This window comes from Carassius auratus, chromosome 40 (genome assembly GCF_003368295.1).
Source record: "Carassius auratus strain Wakin chromosome 40, ASM336829v1, whole genome shotgun sequence".
NCBI classification, from domain to species: Eukaryota; Metazoa; Chordata; class Actinopteri; order Cypriniformes; family Cyprinidae; genus Carassius; species Carassius auratus.
This window is the reverse complement of record NC_039282.1, coordinates 1884202-1910416: the sequence shown is the minus strand read 5'-3', so window position 1 is coordinate 1910416 and position 26215 is coordinate 1884202. Positions and strand designations below refer to the sequence as shown.

General features: G+C 38.8%; 2 protein-coding genes across 8 annotated transcripts in view; one reads left to right on the top strand and one right to left on the bottom strand.

Annotated features, from left to right (window-relative positions):
* stx1a (syntaxin 1A (brain)) overlaps positions 1-25981 on the bottom strand; it is a 28491-nt gene extending 2510 nt beyond the window's left edge. The window contains exons 1-9 of one of the 5 annotated variants that reach the window (XM_026225918.1): positions 25649-25978; positions 15673-15747; positions 15012-15111; positions 9468-9542; positions 8846-8928; positions 8651-8759; positions 6612-6685; positions 1745-1882; positions 25-135 (exon numbers count right to left, since the gene is read on the bottom strand). In XM_026225918.1, coding sequence (XP_026081703.1) covers positions 25-135; positions 1745-1882; positions 6612-6685; positions 8651-8759; positions 8846-8928; positions 9468-9542; positions 15012-15111; positions 15673-15747; positions 25649-25723 — 840 coding nt within the window. In that variant the 5' untranslated portion in view covers positions 25724-25978. Of the gene's footprint in view, positions 1-24; positions 136-875; positions 1283-1744; positions 1883-6611; positions 6686-8650; positions 8760-8845; positions 8929-9467; positions 9543-15011; positions 15112-15672; positions 15748-25648 lie in introns of those variants that run through there. The other 4 variants (XM_026225915.1, XM_026225917.1, XM_026225920.1 and 1 more) reach the window with 4 other exon arrangements.
* LOC113058224 (uncharacterized protein DDB_G0290301-like) lies at positions 2505-4796 on the top strand. Of its 3 annotated transcripts, XM_026225923.1 has the most exons (3): positions 2505-2578; positions 2903-2983; positions 4144-4796. In XM_026225923.1, exons 1-3 carry the CDS (start codon positions 2555-2557, stop codon positions 4471-4473), a joined length of 435 nt encoding a protein of 144 aa, XP_026081708.1. In that variant the 5' UTR covers positions 2505-2554; the 3' UTR covers positions 4474-4796. The 3 variants fall into 3 exon arrangements, with proteins under 3 accessions (XP_026081708.1, XP_026081707.1, XP_026081706.1); XM_026225922.1 differs by lacking the exon at positions 2505-2578 and having other exon boundaries at positions 2609-2956; positions 4117-4484; XM_026225921.1 differs by lacking the exon at positions 2505-2578 and having other exon boundaries at positions 2760-2983; positions 4144-4484.
* Positions 25982-26215: the final 234 nt, after the last annotated feature.

The following is a 26215-nucleotide window of genomic DNA, read 5'->3' as shown; positions in this document are numbered from 1 at the left end:
AATGGATTCGTTGTGCTCTCTCACCGTCCTGCTAGTCTTCTGGACTTTGACAGCTGCTTTGGTTTCCTCTTTGGCCTTTTCCACATATTCCTGTGCACTGCTGACATTCTTCTCTATATTGTTTATTAACTCTCCCTGAAAGAAAACAGGAAAGTACAGCTCACCAAACACTATTTACTGAATGAACGTGACCATTCCTTGTTTTCATGGAGAATATTTTGCATTGTGACAGCACGCTGCAGTAAATATATTAAAGGAAGTTTCTTTAAGGAAGTTAAAGGAAGTGCATAGATACCAGCTCAGGACAGCCAGGCCAATGTTTATTCATGTCTGTAGTTCTTTATTTTTGGCAGTCTTGGCTTTATTGCAATAGGACGGTATAGACAGACAGGAAGCAAAGTAGTAGAGAGAGGAGGATCTGATCAGGAACGGTCCCCGAGTCTAGACTCAAGCTTATGCTAAGAATCAATGTCATTGCTTCGCTACATCTTAACATATCAAATAGTTGTTTGGTGATTATATATGTCAATAAAATCATATAAAGGACACAGACAGCAGCAGGTCTGTTAGGCTGCTGTCACTTTAAGGCCTCATGTACAGATCTAATATATTGACACACTTCTCATTTCCTCTAACTGTTAACATCCACTTCTGACTACGCTTATGAGGATACATGACAGAACAGTAATTCTGACATGATTTTGTGTGTATTTGTCTGTCCAACCAAGATGAGATACAAAAGAGAGCTCAGTTCGCTTTGATGTTCAAACTGGCAAGACTCAAACTCAGAAATTGAAAATAGAAATTGCAATGTCTTTTCTTTGCTAGTAGGTATAGATGTAAGCTGCTTCTTGAATGAGAGGGGAAAAAGTAGGATCTGACTTGATTTTGGAAAGATCTTTTTTTTTTTCGAGCCACTGATTGTGTAAGACAGAACAGAATAATCATTAAATGGAGTGGTCATGGGTTTCTATATTGCTGTTCTGAAGTTTATTTTGTTCCACTGTTCCTGTGTTCCTGTTTCATTGACTCCTAATTATGGTTTGTTTTCTTGATTACCCATTATGTTCACATGTGTCTAGTTAATTTCCCTTTTTTATTATTTGTTTAAAGATCTTATTGTTTTATTTACTACTGGTCTTTATAGTTACATAAGATATGTACAAGTTTTCCAGCAAACAAAATAGGAGCAATTCACCCTGACCATCAAGTTTATTCCCCTTGGCTCATGATGCATTGTTACCTTCTTTTGCAATAGTTGTGTATGAGTCTCTCTGTTATCCTAAGTGTGGAAAGATAGATATCAACATCATACAGTCACTGTTGTAAAGTGCAGGAAATGCTGGAAAACTGTGTTTGTGTTTGTTTGATGACTGAAGATGACACCACACGTTTTTTTTTCTGAGTTCTGAAGTTACCATAATGTGGGTGAGTTGAGACATTAGCCATCTGACTGAATCACTGCACAACCATGAAAGATAAATAAACTACTAGCTTACACTGCATCTACTTTATAGCTGTTTTAGATCCTGTCTGTTCCCTACAGTGTGAATGTGATTCAAGATGTCCCAAATGCTGCAGGACTACGGCTCACATCTACATGTCACACTAAAGCGAATTTTAACTGGGTCTGAATATTTCCTGTAAAAATAAAACAGTTTCCAGATTTTGTGATATTGATAGTGACACAATGTGACACACAGAGCAAACAGCAGCTGTTTAATCAGCTGTCAGTGAAGCTCACCTGGCTCTCCACCAGCATGGCCATATCCATGAACATATCATGCAGCTCACGGATGCTGTTCTCCAGTTTGATGATTTCATTGTGCCGCGTCTCAATCTCATTCATGACCTGTTCACTGATGTTGCAGTCCATGATGATCTGGGGCAAAATGAGAAAGTGAGAATGATGATGTTTCCAACATAATTCTGCTTCAATCACTGGGTGTTTTACTGAATACACAAACACCAATAGGACATACCTGGGAGCAAATAAAAAAAAAAATTAATAAAACACAGCTGGAAACTATAACACACTATGCGGACAGGAATAGGAAGAACCACATAAGGGCAAACAGGAACTCAACAGGAACATACACGTGACAGGATGCCCCCCTCCCGGGAAATGAAGCCTCAAGGGAGGGCCAGGAGGGGGGAGCAGGCAGTTCAGGTTGCTATAGTGGATCAGGAAATTCAGGAGGCCATGGCAGATCAGGAGACACAGTAAGCCATGGAGGATCAGGGGATTCAGGAGGCCATGGAGGATCAGGAGACTCAGTAAGCCATGGAGGATCAGGAGACACGGGGGGCCATGAAGGGTCAGGAGTCTCAGGAGGCCATGGAGGATCAGGGGACTCAGGAAGCCATGGAGGATCAGGGGACTCAGGAAGCCATGGAGGATCAGGAGACACAGTAAGCCATGGAGGATCAGGAGACACGGGGGGTCATGAAGGGTCAGGAGTCTCAGGAGGCCATGGAGGATCAGGGGACTCAGGAAGCCATGGCGGATCAGTGGACACAGTAAGCCATGGAGGATCAGGGGACACAGTAAGCCATGGAGGATCAGGAGACTCAGGAGGCCATGGCAGATCAAGGGACACAGGGGGCCATAGCAGATCAAGGGACACAGGGGGCCATGGAGGATCAGGGGACTCAGGAAGCCATGGAGGATCAGGAGACACAGTAAGCCATGGAGGATCAGGAGACACAGTAAGCCATGGAGGATCAGGAGACACGGGGGGTCATGAAGGGTCAGGAGTCTCAGGAGGCCATGGCAGATCAGTGGACACAGTAAGCCATGGAGGATCAGGGGACACAGGAGGCCATGGCAGATCAAGGGACACAAGAGGCCATGGCAGATCAAGGGACACAGGAGGCCATGGAGGATCAGGGGACACAGGAGGCCATGGAGGATCAGGGGACACAGGGGGCCATGAAGGGTCAGGAGTCTCAGGAGGCCATGGCAGATCAGGGGACTCAGGAGGCCATGGAGGATCAGGGGACTCAGGAAGCCATGGAGGATCAGGGGACTCAGGAAGCCATGGAGGATCAGGGGACTCAGGAAGCCATGGAGGATCAGGAGACACAGTAAGCCATGGAGGATCAGGAGACACGGGGGGTCATGAAGGGTCAGGAGTCTCAGGAGGCCATGGAGGATCAGGGGACTCAGGAAGCCATGGCGGATCAGTGGACACAGTAAGCCATGGAGGATCAGGGGACACAGTAAGCCATGGAGGATCAGGAGACTCAGGAGGCCATGGCAGATCAAGGGACACAGGGGGCCATAGCAGATCAAGGGACACAGGGGGCCATGGAGGATCAGGGGACTCAGGAAGCCATGGAGGATCAGGAGACACAGTAAGCCATGGAGGATCAGGAGACACAGTAAGCCATGGAGGATCAGGAGACACGGGGGGTCATGAAGGGTCAGGAGTCTCAGGAGGCCATGGCAGATCAGTGGACACAGTAAGCCATGGAGGATCAGGGGACACAGGAGGCCATGGCAGATCAAGGGACACAAGAGGCCATGGAGGATCAGGGGACACAGGAGGCCATGGAGGATCAGGGGACACAGGGGGCCATGAAGGGTCAGGAGTCTCAGGAGGCCATGGCAGATCAGGGGACTCAGGAGGCCATGGAGGATCAGGGGACACAGGAGGCCATGGAGGATCAGGGGACACAGGAGGCCATGGAGGATCAGGGGACACAGGAGGCCATGGAGGATCAGGGGACACAGGGGGCCATGAAGGGTCAGGAGTCTCAGGAAGCCATGGAGGATCAGGGGACACGGGGGCCATGGAAGACCAGGGGACACAGGAGGCCATGGAGGATCAGGGGACACAGGGGGCCATGAAGGGTCAGGAGTCTCAGGAGGCCATGGCAGATCAGGGGACTTAGGAAGCCATGGAGGATCAGGGGACACGGGGGGCCATGGATGACCAGGGGACTCAGGAGGCCATGGAGGATCAGGGGACACAGTAAGCCATGGAGGATCAGGGGACACAGGGGGCCATGGAGGATCAGGGGACACAGGGGGCCATGGAGGATCAGGGGACTCAGGGGGCCATGGAGGATCAGGGGACACAGGAGGCCATGGCAGATCAAGGGACACAGGAGGCCATGGCAGATCAAGGGACACAGGAGGCCATGGAGGATCAGGGGACACAGGAGGCCATGGAGGATCAGGGGACACAGGGGGCCATGAAGGGTCAGGAGTCTCAGGAGGCCATGGCAGATCAGGGGATTCAGGAGGCCATGGAGGATCAGGGGACACAGGAGGCCATGGATGATCAGGGGACACAGGAGGCCATGGAGGATCAGGGGACACAGGGGGCCATGAAGGGTCAGGAGTCTCAGGAGGCCATGGCAGATCAGGGGACTCAGGAAGCCATGGAGGATCAGGGGACACGGGGGCCATGGAAGACCAGGGGACACAGGAGGCCATGGAGGATCAGGGGACACAGGGGGCCATGAAGGGTCAGGAGTCTCAGGAGGCCATGGCAGATCAGGGGACTCAGGAGGCCATGGAGGATCAGGGGACACAGTAAGCCATGGAGGATCAGGGGACACAGGGGGCCATGAAGGGTCAGGAGTCTCAGGAGGCCATGGCAGATCAGGGGACTCAGGAGGCCATGGAGGATCAGGGGACACAGTAAGCCATGGAGGATCAGGGGACACAGGGGGCCATGGAGGATCAGGGGACTCAGGGGGCCATGGAGGATCAGGGGACACAGGGGGCCATGGAGGTTCAGGGGACTCAGGGGGCCATGGAGGATCAGGGGACTCAGGAGGCCATGGCAGATCAAGGAACTCAAGAGGCCATGGAGAATCAGGGGACACAGGAAGTCTTCTTTGACAAAGTCTTCATTGTTCTTCTTTGGCTGTCAATGGAGGAGGACACATTTCTCTCCCTCTCCTCCCCCTGCCTTCCCTTCTGCTCTCTCGTCTCATCTATTCTCAGAGACTCTCTCTGCACTGCTCTCCAAAACTGGAAAACATTTGATTTGATCGACTGGTCTCTCAACGCAATTGACACCATCTTCTCAATGAGAAGCTTGGGATCGGGGGAACCTGATTGCCCTGCCGGAAGGTTCACAGCTGACTACATGAAGGACGCGTGGGAGAGGTGGCGGGTCGTGTGTCTGGCAGATCTTTCTGTGGAGGACATTGAAGACATCTACCTATTCGGAACTATAACATGTCTTCTGCTGGGTTATCGAAAAAATTCAGAAAACGGGAACAGCTGTCCAAAGCCTCACAAGTCTGCCTGTCATGATTTGGAGACCAGAATGGACAAGAGAGTGACCGTGAAATTGGAGGCTACTTGCCCCAAGACCAAACAATTGGTATCTTATATTCTTTCGGCTCCCTCTACTAGCACTGGCCTTGGCCAAGCTGGAATAACAACTATCTCCCGGGTGAGCACTGCAGTGAGACGCTCTTGCGTTCCTCACCCCTCTTCCACAGACACCTGCTGATTGTTGACTCTGTCTAGGACCTGACCAAGGCTGTCTCAATGACAACTTGCTGTGATGTTATCACAATCTGCGGACTGAGGCATCTAGATTGAATCACAACTCTCCAGGCCTACAAATACACAAACTTTTACTTACACACACACACACACACACACAGACATACATATATACAGATATGCTTCACCCCAACACCCCCCATCCCTCGCTTCGCTGCTTTGTACCGCCAGTCTGACAAGCAGGTCTGTGACCAGTGTCGTAGGGCTGATGGACCGGACGGCTGATTGCCTGTGCTGGATTACCTCGACCCCCTTAATTTCCGTCCCCTGTTGCAAAGTCGTGTGTTTATATTGATTATGTGCTTTGTTGCTGAGGTGTTTTTCTTGTTCTCAGACTGTACTCCCAATATGATCATAGTATGGGTGTTGTTTTTTTTCTCCTCATTTTCCTAATGTTATGCTGTATTTAATTTAATAATAATGGGTTTTTAATTTACTCGGATTCATACAGGAATGATACAACACTCTTTGTGTGGTTCTGTGACATTGGTTTAGTTGGCAGAGAAAATAAAAATTTTGTATGCCATCTGTCTGTTAGCTGGCCAATTTAAATTAAATAATTCATTGTCTAAAACTAGGACTACCTATGTTCACACTGAATAGTTTATTGCTTGTCTTCAATACATTATTCCCCGCTCTACAGTGTATCACACAGCTTTCCCACACAGATTTTAGGTGGTTATAGCTATAATAAATTAGGCAGTGTGGCAAAAATGCAGGTAATTGTTAGTGCAGGTGCAAAATAAATTAATATTTATGAGCAAACTAATATTTCACGGGTAGGTTGCAAAATTTTTGCATATACAAAAGAAAGCTCTGTTTAGGGTCTGCCTTGATATGGTTTGTGTCAAGCCATCTTAATCTGGCTGTTTGATGAAGAGAAAATTATAAAATGTAGTAGAAACAAAAATCTTAAAATATAAGTTTTGAATGGAAACGTATATTCAGTTACGTTTCCATTCAAAACGTACAATACACTGAAAAACTGCATAAATTTATTACACATTTCTCAGTCTGTTTCTTTAAAGAATGAACATTTTTACTGTACTAATATATGTTGCTATATACATCCACTCACTCCGGAAGTGAAGATGGAGGGGTTGTTACTTTCTAACATGCTCTCCAACTCCTCATTTGTCGTATTTCTTCCCGCTACAAAGAAAAAAAAAAAAAAACAACAACATTAATATCTTGCTAGTGTTATAGTACAAAGTAACATAGGGCAACATTTTTGTATTTGATATAAAAAGATTCACACATACAATGCATATTTGATCTATGCAGAGATGCATAATGTCTTATGACTGTTGTTAAATCTGAGAGGTTTAACTAGATTTTAAAGTCAATATGAATATGCATACTGAGTTTTGCATCTCTCTAGACTACAGTATGATGAAATGGGTTGATGTGTATATGTTTTTGGTTATACTTTAGATTAGGGAACACTATTGACTATTAACTAGTTGCTTTTAAGCATGCATATTGGCTGTGTGTTAGTACCTATAATACACATATTAATGCCTTACTCTGCATTATCATATTCTAGGGCCATTAATCCTAAACTTAACAACTACCTTACTAACTAATAATAAGCAAACATCATAGACAGCAGTCAACATGTGCTCTCTAATCTTTTGTGTTACCATGTTTTTCACCAAACCACAGAAATACACAACACCTGTGATGAATGCACACTCTGATTGAGCCAAAATCCAAACTGTCAACAATATCGCTAACAATACCTTCTTGTTTCACTGAAAATGTAATGTAAAAGGTCAAGTTACAAGAAAATCCATTATGGAGGAAATGCTTCTCTAAAGGGCTTATTACACAAAAAACATTTCTACTGCACTTTTTTTAATGAGAATAGAGAATCATTAGCTTGAAACAGTGCGGTGACATGCACCACTGTTCACCCCTGACAGTCTGTAATTAGTGGCTCATTGAGTTAATAATGAACTGTGTGGCGTGATCACACATCTGTGATCTGGATGAATCGTGACTCAGACTTGATTACACACTGAATGTAGAGCTATACTGCGGACATTATTGTGGCATGACCCAGCAGGGCAGATCTACTACACTTTCCTGGTAGTCAGTAACAGATTGCAAACACTAGCAGTCTTCCTTTAAGATGGCAGGATGATTATTATGGTTCCAGTTTGAAGACACAGGCCTGTCAGACAGATGGGGGTCATCTGTTCTCCCCAGAACCATATAATTATATAGAGGACGTACGGACACTTGACACACAAAACACTAATATGCCTTGTCATTAGAGCATTGGAAAAAACATTATGGCTTCGAAGAGCTGGGAAATACATCAAATTAAATGTTAACTTCAAGTGGTTCAGAGTGATGTGCACACTCCTCTTGAGTCACAAGAAAAATCCTAAACCTGAGTCAGGGATCATGTGAAGAGATGGAAGCAATTGACACTAAAGCCTAAAATAACAGAAAAACTTGTTGGGCAATTCTGTTTTATTAATTGCTTACAGCTATTACAATTATTCCTTTTATAAATATTTTTGTAGTGAAAATCTGTGTTTTTATTCACACTTTTTAGGGGTTCAATCATCACTATTAACCAGCTATGAACTATGCATTATGCTAATTAGAATAAACTTATTACCTGCTGCTTATTAATAGTTAGTAAGGTAGTTGTTAAATTTAGGTATGTGGTTTGGGATTAAGAGATCTAAAATATGGTCATTCAGAATAGACATCAACACATGCTTTAGAAGGTCTAATAAACAGCCAAAATGCTACACTGTAAATAATATTAAATATTATTAATTATCAATTAATATTATATTTTATAATATATTACTGTAGTCTGAAATTTGCTATGAAATTCATGCACGCTGGTCATTTATTTACAAACTACTGTGAATGAACAGCAGAACGATCACAGCTCTTGTTTTACTGTGAGTTTATATTATAAAGTCGTCTTTAACTGTGCCACTGAGAGAAATGTAGTTGTTTACTGCTTAAGAAGTCACCATAATGGTGATTAGTGATTAGCATTTGTTTGGGAAATTGGACCTTATATATATATATGTTTAAGTTTCTGGTCATGTCTAGATTACTAAAGCATTACCAGTGTGTTTTACTCACTGATCTCCAGCTGTCTCTGTATCCGTCCTTTACAGCGCTCCCTGTAATCTGACTGCGTTGCATTATATTCTGTCATCACCTCCACAAATTTACGTGACAGGGTTAAGTGCTGAAAAACAGAAACCTCTTATATTAATGAGCACACAACAACATATCTGCCAGTCATCAGTAATAACAGGTTGTAACGCCTCTGACCTGTGTTTTCCGTATCCTCAGATCAGCCGATGGATTTTTTGAATGGTTTAGTGCCTCCTCCTGCTCTACGGTCTGTTGGATATCTAAAGAAATAAAATAAACGATGGTTAATTATTTACTTGTGCTAAAGGGAGTAAAGAAGAATCAATAATAGCAAAGTTATTCCCAATCCTCGGGACTCAGTGTCATGATGTAATGGTGAGCTCAGCAGAAGACATCACTCATCGCTTCATCGTCTTAGGGAACATTAATGAATGATGGTAAATGCAAATGATATGGACTGCTCTCTATTTATAACGCCAAAAAGATTATTCATGCATTCATGACCTCAAGATTAAATTATAGTACGCACTATTGGGAGGACGTCCGGTAGAGTTATTAAATTACCTGCTGCATTTTCAACCATCTGAAGCTTGAGTGCTCATATCAGACAATGTTATTGTCACTAGACTCACTGCCTATTACGTTTCTTACTATTTATAAAACTTTAAGTGAGCTTCTACTTCACCACAGTCTATCACATTCATACTGAAGTAAGTTAGTCTTCACCTGACAGGTTAAGAGAGAGGCAATCGATTCGTTAATGCTTCAACATGTGTGTTGTTAAAGATGAAGGACTCACTCTTTAACTTGGAGCGTACTTTATTAGCCAAGTTCTTGATATCTGTCATCAACTCCTCCAAATCCGCTTTTGTTTCTGTCATACAATTAAAGAGAAAAACACAGAACATGTTTACATGCACATCATTTCTGATCTCGAGCTCCTGGAATATACCTATTATATTATAACTATTCCCTTCTAGAAATCCTGAAGGCATCCTTAATTCAATGCAATGCATTTACAGTGATTTTATGCAGAGAGTTACAGTGTTTTGACTGTCCATTACTTTTGAAAGTGAAAGGTTACCTTAAAATGAAAATTAAGTCATCATTTATTCACCCTGGTGTTGTTCTAATGCTGTATCCCCTTCCTTATATTTTGGACCACTAAAATATATTTAGTTTTTTCTAAAATGTCTTGCAGTCATCTTTATATTGGCAGTGGATGACAATCAGCATCAGGCTATATAAGAATCACCATATGGTCTCATGCAACACGTGCAACATATTCCTTGTGTTCGAGGGATATAAGATAAGGTTTGGTGAAAAACAATAATAATGTATTTTAATCGTTTAGCTACTAATTTCATGTATTATTTAACGAATAGCCTGACCCTGGCTGTTGGTTTCTGTGCATGACTCCACATTCATGAGATTAGCACATCAGTTCACTACGCCTAAACCAGGAGAAGCACACAAGAAATCAAGATGAATAAGAACCTGACACAAGGTACAGATTTGTTCTTATTTAATCAATAAATTCAATCAAATAAAAAGAGATCCTGGCTATTAACAATCAACTGAAATCACTATCAACAAAATTCATAGATGGAATGTGTGTAAATGTTAAGTTTAAATATGACATATTAATGTAGAAATATTAAATTATTTCAAAAACGAAATAAGCTACTTTTTTATGAAACTACAACTGTCAGAAGGTAGCATCAAATTACTGTCTTAATGAGGGAGTCGAATCAACAGATTCGTTAAAAATCTGATTGATTTAACTTTGCAAACGACTGTGGTTAAAGGCCGATTGAATCATTTTCTGATCTGTGAAACGCTGAGAAACAAAACACCGTTGTTCAGAGACGCAGCAGTTCTGCTGTTTGATCTTATTTCTTCCTGACGCAGCAAAACAGAATTAGCAATCGTTCAGATATTAGAGAGGAAAAAACAGGACTCTTGTTTGTGTGATAGGCTAAGTCCTAAATACATGATATAAACAGAAACTCGTCAAATTTTTCATTTATTTATTTAATTATTTAAAGTCATTTCTTCCCCACTATGTGTAAGGACAATGAGACGAGAGAGAGTACACAAAACTCATCAGATGATCGCATAATTTAGTGAAACATTAATATAGTAACATAGTAATATCCTCAATAAAGAAATGAGGTGTGAATATATGGGAATTTCATAATTTTTTTTCTAAATGTGTGCTCTCTGGTGCTAAAGGCTTAATGGAGCTGTTTAAAGTAGCTATGTGATAGCAAACCAATTGGTGCAGACGCGTGTGTCAATACGTGTGTCCTTCTGCTGTGTGAAATAATCATAAATACCAGTATATTCTGTTTGATTGTGGCCTTGAAAGTCGTAGTTGTAAGAACCTGTCCTCCAACAAAAAACGACCATATAGGTCGTTTGTGCAAGCACCTTATTACGACCTATATTTATGTTTTAAAGTTAAGCGCCCTCTAGCGGGCGTAAAAATAATGACAGTATCGCGTTGCATCTGTCGTCATGAATTGACGTATAACGTCATTACCAATCGAAACGCACGTTTATTTAAATGCAATGTGTGGCCGTTTTACACCGATCTCACAGTATTTCCTACATATTTTACTACACAGCAAAATCCCCAGTGTTAATTTAACACTCTGAGTGTGGACTCATATAAACACTGAAGCAGTGTTAAAAGTAACACTGAAGCAGAGTTGAACTTAATGAGATAATTAAGAAGTTAATTGAGTTATGATTAAGCATTATTGAAGACACCTGATGTTAACAAGCAGAATCACCAAACGAGAAAAATCACAATTTGTGTATCACCATTATAGTGGTCAGTGTTTGCTTTAGCTGGGTTCTTGGCTTGTAACTTTTTACTTTTAAAGTTTGTTTGTCAAAACAAGAGCAAAAATCATCGCGTGTTGATGATTATGTTTTAATGTAAACGTTGTTTGACATGAATCACTGAACTCCTTTACAGTCTTTTCTCAAAGTAAAACTTCCATTATTGATTGTCACAGCTTTGATTCCACAATGAAAAAATCTGTATTTTCTATACATTTTGTAGATATCTCTTGCAAGTGATTCTGATTTTTTTTATTAAGGAATTCTAATTTTAGGCACACACAGATAACAATAATCAACGTATGAATCTCAACAACGGTGACAAACAACATATTCAGATAAACAGACCAACTCTGAACATCACAAAACTAGATACAAAAAAATTAACATAAAAACAGCAAAAATAAAATATAGTTAGAATAAAAAGTTAAAAAGACAGTTCAGCTCATAATTTATTCATGCCGCAATGCATGATGGGAGCCATGGATGAGTTTTTATTGGCTACAACATGCTTTTTTGATGGTCACCGTTGTTGTGATGCTCACGCTGATTCCTGATGTCTGTGTGTCCAAACAAAAGATTACTTTCTTTACGTAGAACTAACTATTAAAAACATGTCATACTATGTCAGAAATGCTGGGTTGCTTACTTTTCTTTTTCACTTAATTTATGTTTGCAGTAAAGAAACTTAAACTCAGGCATTCAGGTCACTCTATAGCAAAAAGCTCAAATCACAATCAATAGCACACATGATTGCCTTTGCTGTGGTCTGTCTGTATGATATCATTCAGTCACCACAGCCACATAAAATCTAAAGATAATAACTGAAGGGTCAAGATCCCAACTAAAGCAAACACTGAACACTATAATGGTGATACACAAATTGTGATTTTCTAGTTTGGTGATTCTGCTTGTTAACATCAGGTGTCTTCAATAATGGTCAATCATAGCTCAATTAACTTCTTAATTATCTCATTAACTTCAACTCTGCTTCAGTGTTACTTTTAACACTGCTTTAGTGTTTATATGAGTCCACACTCAAGAGTGTTAAATTAACACTGGGGATTTTGCTATGTACTGTAAGTGGCTTATTCGTTCGAATGACCACACCTAACCCCACCCCTAAACCTAACCCTCACAGAAATCATGCTAAATTATAGTATATAGTATATAAATTTTCGTGCATGTCCATTCCTGGGATCGAACCCACGATAGCATGATTACTTATCAAGGTATAACGCAATAATCTACTAACTGAGCTACACGAAACGCAAACCAGAGGGCAAATATAAGAGTACAAAACATTAATATGAAAATGAACTTTTGCCTATAGGGGCTCAATTGTATTATACGCTCTGATGGGTCGTATTTCAGGGATTTGGACAAACAAACTATACAAGCGTATTGGTTGGAGGACAGGTTGAGTTGTAATCTGTAGCCCTGGTTGACCCATTTAGATGCTAACCCTGAATCAATAACAGAACTAACAAATATTGCTACAAGTGTGACTGCATAATATAATAATTGCTGTTAATAATGTTCATCGTCTGGCTGAATACGTCTTGTATTAATTTTTCTGAAAAATCCTGTTATACACACACAAACTGACAGTCACCACTAATAAGTTACTACTAAATATTGTAGAAGGTGCCTTTCAGCCCCACCATCAGCCCTGATCCACCATAGGAGTGTGGACCCATTAGCTCTGACTCCTGCGAGCCCATCGCTCCACTAAATAAATATATCCTGGGACTGAAGTCCTAGACATCTGATACACCACTACCCACGAGATCTATCAGTCCATTAATATTTCCTGTGTCAGTTCAGAGTACATTCATTTACTGTGAGTAAATTGAAGAACAGAGAACTGCTGTAATTGTGGGAGATCACTGGCTTTTAGTGTGTCAGTCACGAGCGTCGTCAGGCTGTGACACAACCCAACCAGACAAGAACTCAGTGTGATGTCTTACAGTAGGACCACATCTGCTTCTCTTTTATTGATCACTGCACATGGAGTCTCAGCACTGTTCTGGTTCAGTTGTGGCTATAAAAACTATACCAGATCCAGGGTTAACATTCACTTTCTAATATAATATTCCATGACGTCAAGCACGGAAAGAGCAGTGAAGACTGCAGCAATTAGCAGGAGCAGAGTGTGTTTGTGCTTTATACAGACATTAGAGGCTGGCTGAAATACATTGTACTTTGCTTGCATTTGATAAAGGGTTTTATCCAAAGCAGCTTACATTGCAATCAAGGTAAACATTTTATTAGCTCATTTCAGTTCATCCTCTCAGAATAAAATCCATGAGCTACAGGAACAATAATGAAATACGAAAACACACACACACACACACAGTTATCATCAGGTCAGAGGAACTAAGATCTAAAGATCGTTCACTTCTCTGAACAGGTAACAGGTCACTCTAATGTGTTTTTTTTTTTTTTTTTTTGCTGTCAATTTGAGGGAATCTAAACATTAATATCCCTTTACATTTAGTGTATAAAATGGGTACTATTTGCATTATATGGGGGATTTCAACAGAATATGGCACTATTGTTTACTGTTATTTTTCTTCAGAATCTGAGTCTGTAGAATAAACAGCTGTTGACTGTCCGTTCACACAGCACACAGTAACCAATCTCACTCTTAAAATAGAGATGGGTCTCCTCTGGTGCACAAATTACTAAATGAAATCTTACTGTTTTCTTTCACATCAAAAAAGAATATAATCGTTCATAGTCTTTTCGGTTGCACTTTATTTTACAGTACGTGTACTTACAGTGTATTTATCTAAGAAAGTTCTGGTAATACAAGGTAACTACATAGGGTAGGGTTAGGTTTAGGGGTAGGTTCATGGTTGGTACCTAGTTATTACATAGTTATTGTAATTACTATAATAAGTACATAGTATGTACATGAGGAACAGGACTGTAAAATAAAGTGCTACCGTCTTTTCCCACTTTTAACAATGTCATTTTTACACATCTTTAATTATCACGTGTACTTTAATTACTATAGTAATAACAGTAAATTATGCATAACTACAAGGAAAATGATACCAAAATATTTAGCAGTTACATGTTGATAATTAATATTACTCACTTGTGTAATTACACTGAAAAAAGGGCACCTTTAAATAAAGTATAAACGGACAACATGTGGAACCTCATAAAGGTCAGCATATATCTGAGTAAATATCTGAGGGTTAATGGAGACACTTGTAATGTAGTCACTGTCTTTCATAAGTGAAGCGAGTGTAAACAGAAGTGTATTGAACATCTGAACCAGATTCGGCCTCCACATTATGTAGCTGTGTTAATGCAGCAAATCACAACTGTCCTGTTGTTATGTCTGAATCTATTTAAATGTTCATTTAAGTTTTTACAGAGATACACAAATTATTTGTAATGGTGATGCTGATCAACAGACACGTTTTTTTTCATTTGCGTTTGTGAGCTAATTAAGTCTTTAAGTGTAGCAGGATCTTACTCTCATCCGGGTTTGGAGAGGCCAGGATGGCACCGTGGTTTATTTTCACTTCTTCTACTCTCTCTGCCAGAGAGTCAATGAACCCTTTAATCTCCTCTACCTGAGAGACAAGTGGAAGATCAGAATGGATCAAATACAGTACATGTTGTTCATTAACAGTAAAGCTTGTTTTACAAACCTCTGTAGGGTTAGACCCAAACTTTCAAATAAATTCACGCACAGATAGTTGATTCACAAATAAAAGGATTAAGAGTGACAAAACTTAGAGCTTTACAAAAAAATGATCAAATAAATAAATAATACTTAACAATATATTTTCATATTTCAAATACTAATCTGATCAGCAGTCATTTGTTTTACTGTGCATATGTCAACTGCTGATTTATATATGCATAGTGTACAGTATGTTTGCATATGTATCTTATATAACAGGTCAAAAGAAGTTACTTGATAAACAGAATGCAACTGCAAAGTTTAGTGCTGACTTTGTCCAAACACATTTAAGTTATTCTGTGAATCTGTTTTATGGCAGTATTAACATGACTTGTTCATTGCGTGTCATTATGCATCATGCAGCAGCATTTTTCTGTGTGTGTCTGATTAGGAAAAAAATCCCAGAAAAGGATATTTAATTAACGAAAAAGCAATGTTAATATCAAACCTGCTCAAAGAACTCGTCCATGAAACCCTTTTCAATACCGACGGCCACCTCATCCACCTCTTCTGGGTCTTTTCCCTGATGAACAGAAATACAGTAGTCATTAGGTGATTTATTATCATAAAAAAAATCAACATCATTGTAGTAATTGCAAGGACTGTTGTAGTGTCATTTAACAATTATTCATTTGGAAGATCCCTTTGTCCAAAGCGACTTACAGTGCATTCAAGCGATTTGTTAGACCTGTACCCATGCAATCATCAGGGACGAATCAGTCAACAATGTTGGCAACAAAAAACTGTCCACTAATGGCTATCTGGCAATGAAATATTTTGACCACAGGAGTGCTAGAGCCATGTATGGAGCCGGGTAGAAGAACATCACAGAAAGTTATGATAGAAATGATGCAGTGAAGCATGCAAAAGTTTTACAAAATGATAAACATATAATCTTGTCATGTGCAATACATGCAAGACTGAACTGGCATTAATGGGACCACAATAAGGGAAACATATACAAGAAGAAAAGTAGAGGACCTAATACTGAGCCCTGAGGCACTCCATACTTAACTTGTGATTGGTTGGACACATGTAAATAACACAAAGAAATTACTGATAGCATGTAAATTGGGATGTTTGTGAGACACTATTCTTTGTAAAACTGCCTCATATGAGATAAAATGTAAAAACATTCATTGAATTGAGTGTGCAAATACCTAAAATGTCCAAACTTTTAGGTGACTGTGAACTTTCTAGCCTTATAGCCACCAAAGTCAGATATTGTGTTTCCGATGGTCTAGAGAGGAACTAGATAGGCATAGTCAAACATGGGGACTGAAGTGCAAATATTTATTTTCTCCCCACAGACACAAATAAGGGTGATGACTAAATACTAAATACAAAATAACAAAACAAATTTTAATATAGAGTTCAAACTCAGCACCTTTACTGGGCTACACAAAACCACAAAGAAAATTGTTGGAGCAGCAAACCTAGCACTACACAATGCAGAGCAGTCCTTGAGAACACATCATTATTTGTCCTAACTTACAGCATGTGGTTTAAATACGAATAATAAAATAAAAAAAACAACATAAGAATTACACCTACAGTACAACGTGGTATGGCTGTTGTTACCAGAAAAGAAAAAACCCAGGATCAGCCAGATGAGCAGGTAAGTAACAACATGATGACTGATGTTATCTATTGGCACATAACCAATAAATACTTTATACACCAACAAATGTGACATCAGTGCAATTATTATGAATATACGCTTACAAATAAACAAACAAAGAAATCAATATCACAGTTAAAGATGACAATGACTTGCCCCCACCTGCTGGCAATTTTAGAATTTTAGAAAATAATATTTTTATATTATTTAAAAACAATAATCTCATGATTTATGCAGTTGTAATTGTAGTGAATATACATATAAATGCTGATTTAGATGCCACTTAGAAAATTTTAATTGTCCTGCCACACTTGGCCATGCGCCCAATATACGCCCTACAGTATGCCCTAAAAGACTCACTACAGTTGCTGGCCAAATTTGGACATCGAACGCGCTTTTTTAAACCGTCACTGAGTGGAGAAGCGGCAGGTCTATGAGGACAGAACAGAAAGTACTGTCAAAATATTTTTTATTTGTACATTTACGTATACCAATTACTTAACTGTTAACAGTTAATGGCTTTTTTTGCTGTTTTAATTTTGAAATACCTCATTGTGTCGAGTTAAGCTAGATCGTTAAAGCACATTAGCATTATTGTGGATTTGAGTTAAAGTTAACAAAGCCCAATTTGGACAGGATTCATTGTTTTTCTGGGAGGTATGGGGATTTAGTTACCTTAAATCCGCATTTTAATTCAGTCAAGAGTGAATATGTAGGTCACTTATTTTACATTTCAAGTAAGAATTGCAGGTTAAATGAAGAGGACATCATGCCCATTTTCCACAAGTTGATATGATTCCTTAGGGTCCTAATGGAAAGTTTGTAACATAGTTTGGTTAAAAGAATTTCAATGGTAGTGTAAAAAGTTTTTTTTTTTACTCTGCCAAAAACAGCTCTTTTCAGAACATTCAGTTTTGTAGCATTTGCCTTTAAATGTTAATTAGCTCTTTCGATGGAATTACATTTAATTCAATAATAACGGACGGAACTTTAAAAAACTGAATGTAACTTTTTCAGAAACTATCAAACATATGCCATTACAAAAGAGGAAAAACACAATGAAAATGAAAAAAATGAACTCAGTCACACAAATGTAACAGGCTCTTCAAATATGCTTCTTTTTTGTTAATGTTTTTCAAAGATTTGTTTTCGCTGATCGTGGATTCTGAATGCATTGCCACAGATTTCGCTTTTGCTTCGCGTTTTTTTTTTTTTCTTCTCGGACTAAATCTAAAATATCTTAAACTGTGTTCCGAAGATAAACGGAGGTCTTACGGGTTTGGAACAACACGAGGGTAAGTTATTAATGACATAATTTTGCTATCTGGGTGAACTAACCCTTTAAGAGATCTTCTAATGAATCTTGGCAAGAATAAGCATATTTCCGAAAACGTCACACTTCTTTAAATGTTAGCTGGTTCACTTTTATTTATAGGGTTAGTAGTTATATGTATCCTTTTAAAACATGAAAATTGGTGGCTGCTATGGGTTTTCATGAAATGTTGCATGCATCACTTTGACCATTCTCTGTAGATCCCATCTTCTCACGTGCTACAATTGGTCGATTATCTACAATGCCTGCATGTTATATGCTTGTGCTTGTGCTTGTGTCATTACAGTTGTTGTGAGAAATATTTGACATCCGATGCTTTTTACTTATTTTAGGGTGACCATTCATGCTTTTTTCAAGCCTGGCCAGGATTTCTATATTGCCTTAAATATCCAGGTTTTGGCTTTGTTTTCCTGTTTTCATCTTTGCTGAAGGTGATGATCAAAAAGTAGTTTGACCCATAACATGCAGGCATTGTAGATAATCGAACAATCGTAGCATGTGAGAAGGTGGGATCCACAGAGAATGGTCAAAGTGATGCAGATATGCCTACATTGGCACTGAGCAAAGACCATGAGAAACGGGCAAGTCTTCTGCTTAGATCCTTACGAGTAAAGCCAGGAGCAGGACCACAGTGCAGTTTTATCATGCTTACAGTGAAATATTCTTAATGACATTAGTCCACAATAAGACTAGTGATGCAGCCTGAAATTATAATCTTTGTTCCTTTAGCCAGAGGAGAGCTGAGACGACTGCACCTGGTTTCCGTTTCAGTCACCTGGTGAAGTTTGGGTTCCACTGTCACCTCTGGCTTAGTTGGGGTTTAAAAGACACTGAATATTCACTAATATTATTGGATGTTGGACGTTGTATAATGGCTACTGGATGATGACATCACTGTTTTCTACAGGGCTGCTTTATTGCCGAATCAACTTTGTTTCATGTTTCCAACATTTTCACTGATTTGAACATAATTCAATCAACATCAAGCTGACACAAAGTGAACAATGGAACCTTTGTCTGCTGTAGAATTGCTTATAGCTGAATTTAACTAATTCATTCAAAGTTATTGAACGGAGTCAATATTATTGTCTTTTTTAGAGCTCAAGTTTTGAATTACAGGTGCTGGTCATATAATTAGAATCTCTTTAAAAGCTGATTTATTTCACTAATTCCATTCAAAAAGTGAAACTTGTATATTATATTAATTCATTACACACAGACTGATATATTTCAAATGTTTATGTTTTTAAATTTTGATGATTATAATTGACAACTAAGGAAAATCCCATTTTCAGTATCTCAGAAAATTTGAATATTACTTAAGACCAATACAAAGAAAGGATTTTTAGAAATCTTGGCCAACTGAAAAGTATGAACATGAAACGTAATGGCATGTACAGCACTCAATACTTAGTTGTGGCTCCTTTTGTCTGAATTACTGCAGCAATGCGGCGTCTAACTTTCATCAGAGAACATAACTTTGGACCACACAGCAGCAGTCCAGTCCTTTTTGAAGCGAGACGCTTCTGACGCTGTCTGTTGTTCAAGAGTGGCTTGACACAAGGAATGCGAAGCTGAAACCCATGTCTTGCATACGTCTGTGTGTAGTGGTTCTTGAAGCACTGACTCCAGCTGCAGTCCACTCTTTGTGAATCTCCCCCACATTTTTTTATGGTTTTGTTACACAATCTTCTCCAGGGTGCGGTTATCCCTATTGCTTGTGCACTTTTTTCTACCACATCTTTTCCTTTCCTTCGCCTCTCTATTAATGTGCTTGGACACAGAGCTCTGTGAACAGCCAGCCTCTTTTGCAATGATCTTTTGTGTCTTGCTCTCCTTGTTCAAGGTGTCAATGGTCATCTTTTAGACAACTGTCAAGTCAGAAGTATTCCCCATGATTGTGTAGCCTACAGAACTAGACTGAGAGACCATTTAAAGGCTTTGCAGGTGTTTTGAGTTAATTAGCTGATTAGAGTGTTACACCAGGTGTCTTCAATATTTAACCTTTTCACAATATTCTAATTTTCTGAGATACTGAATATGTGATTTTCCTTTGTTGTCAGTTATAATCATCAAAATTAAAAGAAATAAACATTTGAAATATACCAGTCTGTGTGTAATGAATGAATATAATATACAAGTTTCACTTTTTGAATGGAATTAGTAAAATAAATACACATTTTGATGATATTCTAATTATATGACCAGCACCTGTAAGTAAACACAATGTTTATGGTTGCATTTTAATTGTCCTGTAAAACCTATTCAATGTATCTACAGTCTATAATTAACTAATTCTTTATAGAGTGTTTAATTGTTACTAAGGAAATTTTTTTCAAGTTTTGAATGGTTTTATTCCGTGGTATTTGGAAACAAATGGGATATTGAAGCTTTTAAAGCAGTCTAGTTTATATATATTGTTGGTCAGCTCTATTTTTAGATATTTCTGTAGCTAGTTTTGGCCACATAACCCATTTTGAATAAGATATGCACCCACATAATGAAGAGGTCCGAGCCGGATGAACCACTTTATTAGTGGATATGGGTGGGTTATGGACCTTATCTGATCCGGATCTCCGCTCTGGAGTCAGTTTGCTATCTGGGAAGAATTTGACATAAAAGATGACGCATATAAAGTTGGAATAAAGCTGCTCTTATAAAGGTAAAATACCCTGGTCCACGGTAAATGAATTCAAGGTGGCAAAAGTCACCCCTTAATGGAAAGTCTATGAACTGACCACGGTACACAATATGAAAAACTCTGGGAATTAGCAGTCCATTACAGACCTAAACCAGCCAAGATATCAGCACTAAAAACACTCAGCATCATTTAGTCTAACCCAGCCGGCACATGACCGACCTTCAACGTTGAAATATGGTTGAAATAAGGTCAGTTGTGGTTTCAACGTTGAAACAACGTTGATTCAACGTTTAAAGCTGAATGGTTGAAAAACTTCCAGCACATGACCAACTTTCAACATTGAAATATGGTTGAAATAAGGTCAGTTGTTTTAATGAAACAATGTTAAAAATGTTTAATGCTAAATGGTAGAAAAAGGTTAACAAGCTTTTAAATTATTTATATTAAATTATTTAAATTAATTATTATTTTAATAGCATTTAAAAATATTTTAGTCATGATACCTATTCTAAAATCTAAAGGTATATGTTAAATATTATCATCATTAACAACAATAAAACTATACATTTCGCTGCTTTATCACACTGAAACAACTCCCATTGGTAGTTTTATTTTATTACTTCTATCATGATTGGTTAATCTGGCTGTCATTCAGGAAACTGGACAATGAATCGGTTCGCGCTTTTCTACATTTAAAAATATGACCGTTGTTGTCGTCTTTCTGTGAGTGACTGAGGCGGCTAACTGTGAGCTGCTGCTCGTTATATCTGACTGCTCGGTCGGTCCCGAATTATTTCATATTTGCCTGTACATTTTTTATTTATTTTGAGCGAATTTGAGTCGTGACCTGTCAATGGAGAACAAAAACTGTGAACACAAGAAAGGTCAGGTGTTCTGCGAGGTCCTGAAAACATCCTGTCAAAATGAGGTAAGAAAATCGCTAACTTTATCTTTATTATCTTTTGAAAATAGTACTTTAAAGTATTACCAGAGTTTACAAATGGGTAGTTAAAAGGACATGTAACCTGCAGATAAATAAATACCCGTGTGTCTATTTTTGCATTGCTTTATCACAGATGATCAAGTTAGATGCTCACCTACTGTGTTGCTGGTGAGTTATGTGTTAATGTCTGTCTTTTAGAGATTTTCCCATATTTTCCTGATATGAATCCCATGCATTAGGTGTGTTATATATGTTTGTATTCTTATAATAGTTTCAAAGTGTTTTCTGCAACATATAAGTGCAAATGTCGGTATTTAAATAATATAATTTTAATGAATTAATGAAAATGAAAAAAGAAAAAAAAAAGGATTGTTTAAAGCCATGGTTCTCAAAGTGTCAGGCCCCCTCTAGTTGTTTTGCAGGTGAATCACTAAATTAAACTAATTAATGTTAATACATTTTAACTTAATCTTTGAGTAAGTTTTTTTTTTTGCACATTTAAGTATGTTACAGTTAAAGTACAGTACAGTTTTGTAACTTTTGTTACATAATTACATTTAAAATTAAATTTTAATTTAAACTTTTTTTTTTTTCATTTACCTGTGTATGTAAGCACAGTTGTAGTGTTAATGTTCAAACTGTATTTACCATGGTAAAGTGTCTGACAATTAATTTTCTTATTAGAATAAAACTGCCTCATTTTTTAACTATAGACCTGTAGCTGAATAGTTTGGCCTACTACACTGCTGAAATGTAATGTTGGTCATTATGGTGCAACTTAATATTTAATAACAAATATTTTCTGAAGTGGTACTTTTAAAAAGTTTGAGAATCAATGGTTTAAAGCAGTGGTCTCAAACTCAATTCCTGGAGGGCCACAGCTCTGCAGAGTTTAGCTCCAACCAGCTCCAAATCACACCTGCTTGGAAGTTTCTAGTAATCCTGAAGACCTTGATTAGCTGAATCAGGTGTGTTTGATTATGGTTGGAGCAAACTGTGCAGAGCTGTGGCCCTCCAGGAATTGAGTTTGAGATCAATGGTTTAAAGAAATGGTATAATATGAAATCCTGCTTTTTAAGAACTTTTCAGTAAACCATTTCTTCTTTCCCCTTGTAGAGTCATCAAGGATCCAGCTTGTTCTTGAAACATTGGTAAGAAATTGTTCATCTGCTACATTGCACTGTCACTTCTGCTAGAGATGCTTTGACCTTTTGTGATAGGTTTTGATTGTGCTTAGTTTAATAAAAATGTACTGAATTTGATTTGACTTGTTTTACTACACTGTAATGTTAGTGTTCTGTTTAAAACAGTGTAACTGGGGGTTCTGAAAACACTGCTTGTGAATAATTTGTTAATATTGTACATTTTCATCTGAATACATAAAGTGTTTAATGAATAGTGTTGTCCACTTTGTTTCCAACCTCACTGTTACTGAACTGTAAAGTGAAAATATTGTGTGATTTATTTTGCATTCAGTTTTCAGTTAAATATATTTCACAATATCAAAGTTATTGTCAAACATTGTGAACATATCTAAACAAACTGGTTAAATCTTATGTTCCCTCCAGAAGTTTGCACTCTGCAAGTGAACGACTCCTTGTGGTGCCATCCCAAAGAAGTTCATAATCACTCTCACGGATCTTTTCCTGGACTGTGTCCAGCTGGTGAAATGACCTCCCAAATCTCAATCCGAACTGCTGAGTCTTTACTCATTTTCAAGAAACATCTTAAGACTCATCTTTTTCACCAGAACTTAACCAACTAATGCTAGCACTTTTCCTTCTTTTCTTGTCTTTCATATTGAAAAAAAAAAAAAAACCTGGCTATGCGTTCTGAACTAGACTAACTGAGACTTGTCATGGCACTTGTATACTGTTGTTGTTCTCTTGTACACCTGACTGCTTCTGTTGTTTCATTTGTAAGTCGCTTTGGATAAAAGCGTCTGTTAAATGATTAAATGTAAATCTTTATACAGGACGGTACAGAAAGTGCACAAGTGGGAGAGAGTGGAGGGGACGGCGTCAGAAAGGACCGAGCGCTGGGACACTTTCAAGGATCTCCCGAAGCACAACCACACTGTATACACTAAGGCTGCTGGTTCTAACATTTTAGAGTGCCCTGCGGTAGAAATCTCATTCTGCATTCCCCACGGTAAAGAAGACACAGTCCGGGGGGGTTCCCATTAGAAATCAACTGGTGGAAGGTTCCCTTCTCGAACTGTTCAACACATTTTCACTGCACAAATGTACACAACTCTTGTAATGAGACACATTACTAAAACATGTTTTTGACAGAAACTGTAGGTTTCCACCAAAATAAAAGATCCACTGGTTTCAGTCATAAAGGTACAAGGGTTTGTCTTGTAAGTGCTGCAAAAAAATATGCATTTATGTGCCAAATTATTTCACAAAAACCTTTAAATATTATTGTATTTGGATTGTTCTACTACCTGTTTGTAGCATTACCTCCATGCATACTCTGCATAATAAAGTGTGGGATTATTTTCATCTGTTTTATACAGTATGTTTCCAAAATTAAACTGCTGTTTGACAATTTTGAGCATGTGGTAGTTTATTGAAGTTGTTTGTAAAGCCATTGCTGCCAGTCATTAGATTTTTAGCCTTGCATGTACCTTGTTGATCTAAATGCCAACTAGGATCTAGGTGTATTTACCCACGGTGCAAGGTACGACGGGGAAACAACGTCGTGTTATCAACGCTGATTAACTTTTCAAAATCAACACCTCATTCAGCTTTCATCCCAGGGCTGCAGCACGACCCTATTCACCCATAATGCAGGTAAGACGGTGAAACAGCGTCGCGATTTCAACGGTGAATCCACGTCGTGATTTCAACGTTGATCCAATTTGCAAAATCGAAAGGTTATTCAACGTTGATTCAACGTCGGGATTTCAACAGTGAATCAGCGTTGTGATTTCAACCATACATCAACGTCACGATTTCAACGGTGAATCAACGTCGTGATTTCAACGTTGATCCAATTTGCAAAATCGAAAGGTTTTTCAACGTTGATTCAACCATGGTACCTGACGTTGTTTCAACGTTGAATCAACGTTGAAATGCCGGCTGGGAATTATCATCAACAAAATCACAGAAAATATAGAAATATAATTTCTTTGTCATTTTCGCGCAGCTCTAGTACTGACAGAGAAATGAAACAAGGCTTTTTGATTTGACTTGTTAACACACTCAAGCCAGTGTCCAGAATCACAACAGGACAGAATCCCTCTCCTGTCCTCTGTTTGTTCAGTGATAGCGAGGAAAGACTGGTTAATGATTATTGTGCTCAACTCAGAACTCTCCATTACAGAAAATCACAGAGTTGAAGCATCATTTATCATGTTAAATCTTAATCTGCTCAGTGAAATTTGGCATGTTAAATCAGTTTTCAGATCTATAACCGTTGATGGTGTAATTTGACTTTTACTGTATATGTAAATGAGCACGCAGTACTTTTATTATCTACACGAACATAACCCCCTTTTTATTTTAACATTATTTAATTACAGTTTCAAAGGTAAATAAATTATAACAAAACTCACAAATGATGTTTTTCTGAATTTTAGCGCATCACTTCCAATCTATTCAACTCAAACAAAGGAACTTCATTATTCTGTCCAAAGGTCAGTATAAATGCATTTATGACAAACACAAATAAAACAGCATTTGTTCATTGTGCTCATCTCAAATCCACCAACGATACACAACGACCTTATTCCAACTAGTGCACAACAAACTTGAGCCATCACAACTGATCTGCGATTCTGAGGAGTAAGTGATCAATATGAAATCATTATCTGCGCGCGTCTGCCCTTCAGAGCACAGATAAACTTCAGCCGGACTCAATTAACTCTAATCATACTCACTTGTCTGAGCTCTTGTGTGCGGTCCTTCATGTTGCATTCAGTGACGCGTTGATCGCTCGCGGACAAGAGCGTCATTTTGAAAACTGACAGTCTGTGACGCGCGCGCGCTCATTAACCCCTACAGCGCGCGACCGACGCACGCTCCAACCAAGTGATCCTGAAGCGCATCATAGAAAGCCAAATCGTAGCATCACAAGGTTCACCAAAGAGAAGAATAATTAATATATCAGTGATAAAACGAAATGCGTAAGTAAAGTTTTAATTAATTTAGTTAATATATGTTACTGTATTTCACAGCCCTATACACATTGTTCCCAATTAAATGAATGCAATTATATTAACGTTTCATTTATCCTAAGTAATCGGTTTCTTGAGAGGAGGGGAATAAAACGTGGTATCAGGGGAAACCTCTTTCTCCGAGATTACTGAAGCCCTGTTGCATTGCGCCTGTAAACATGATCGAGCGCTCGTGAGGTGGGCGGAGCCATTCCTCATATAACATGGCACTGGACTGTCCTGGTCTCAGAAGACTTCTGTAAGACTCTGGAGACTCCTCGAGGGTCCATG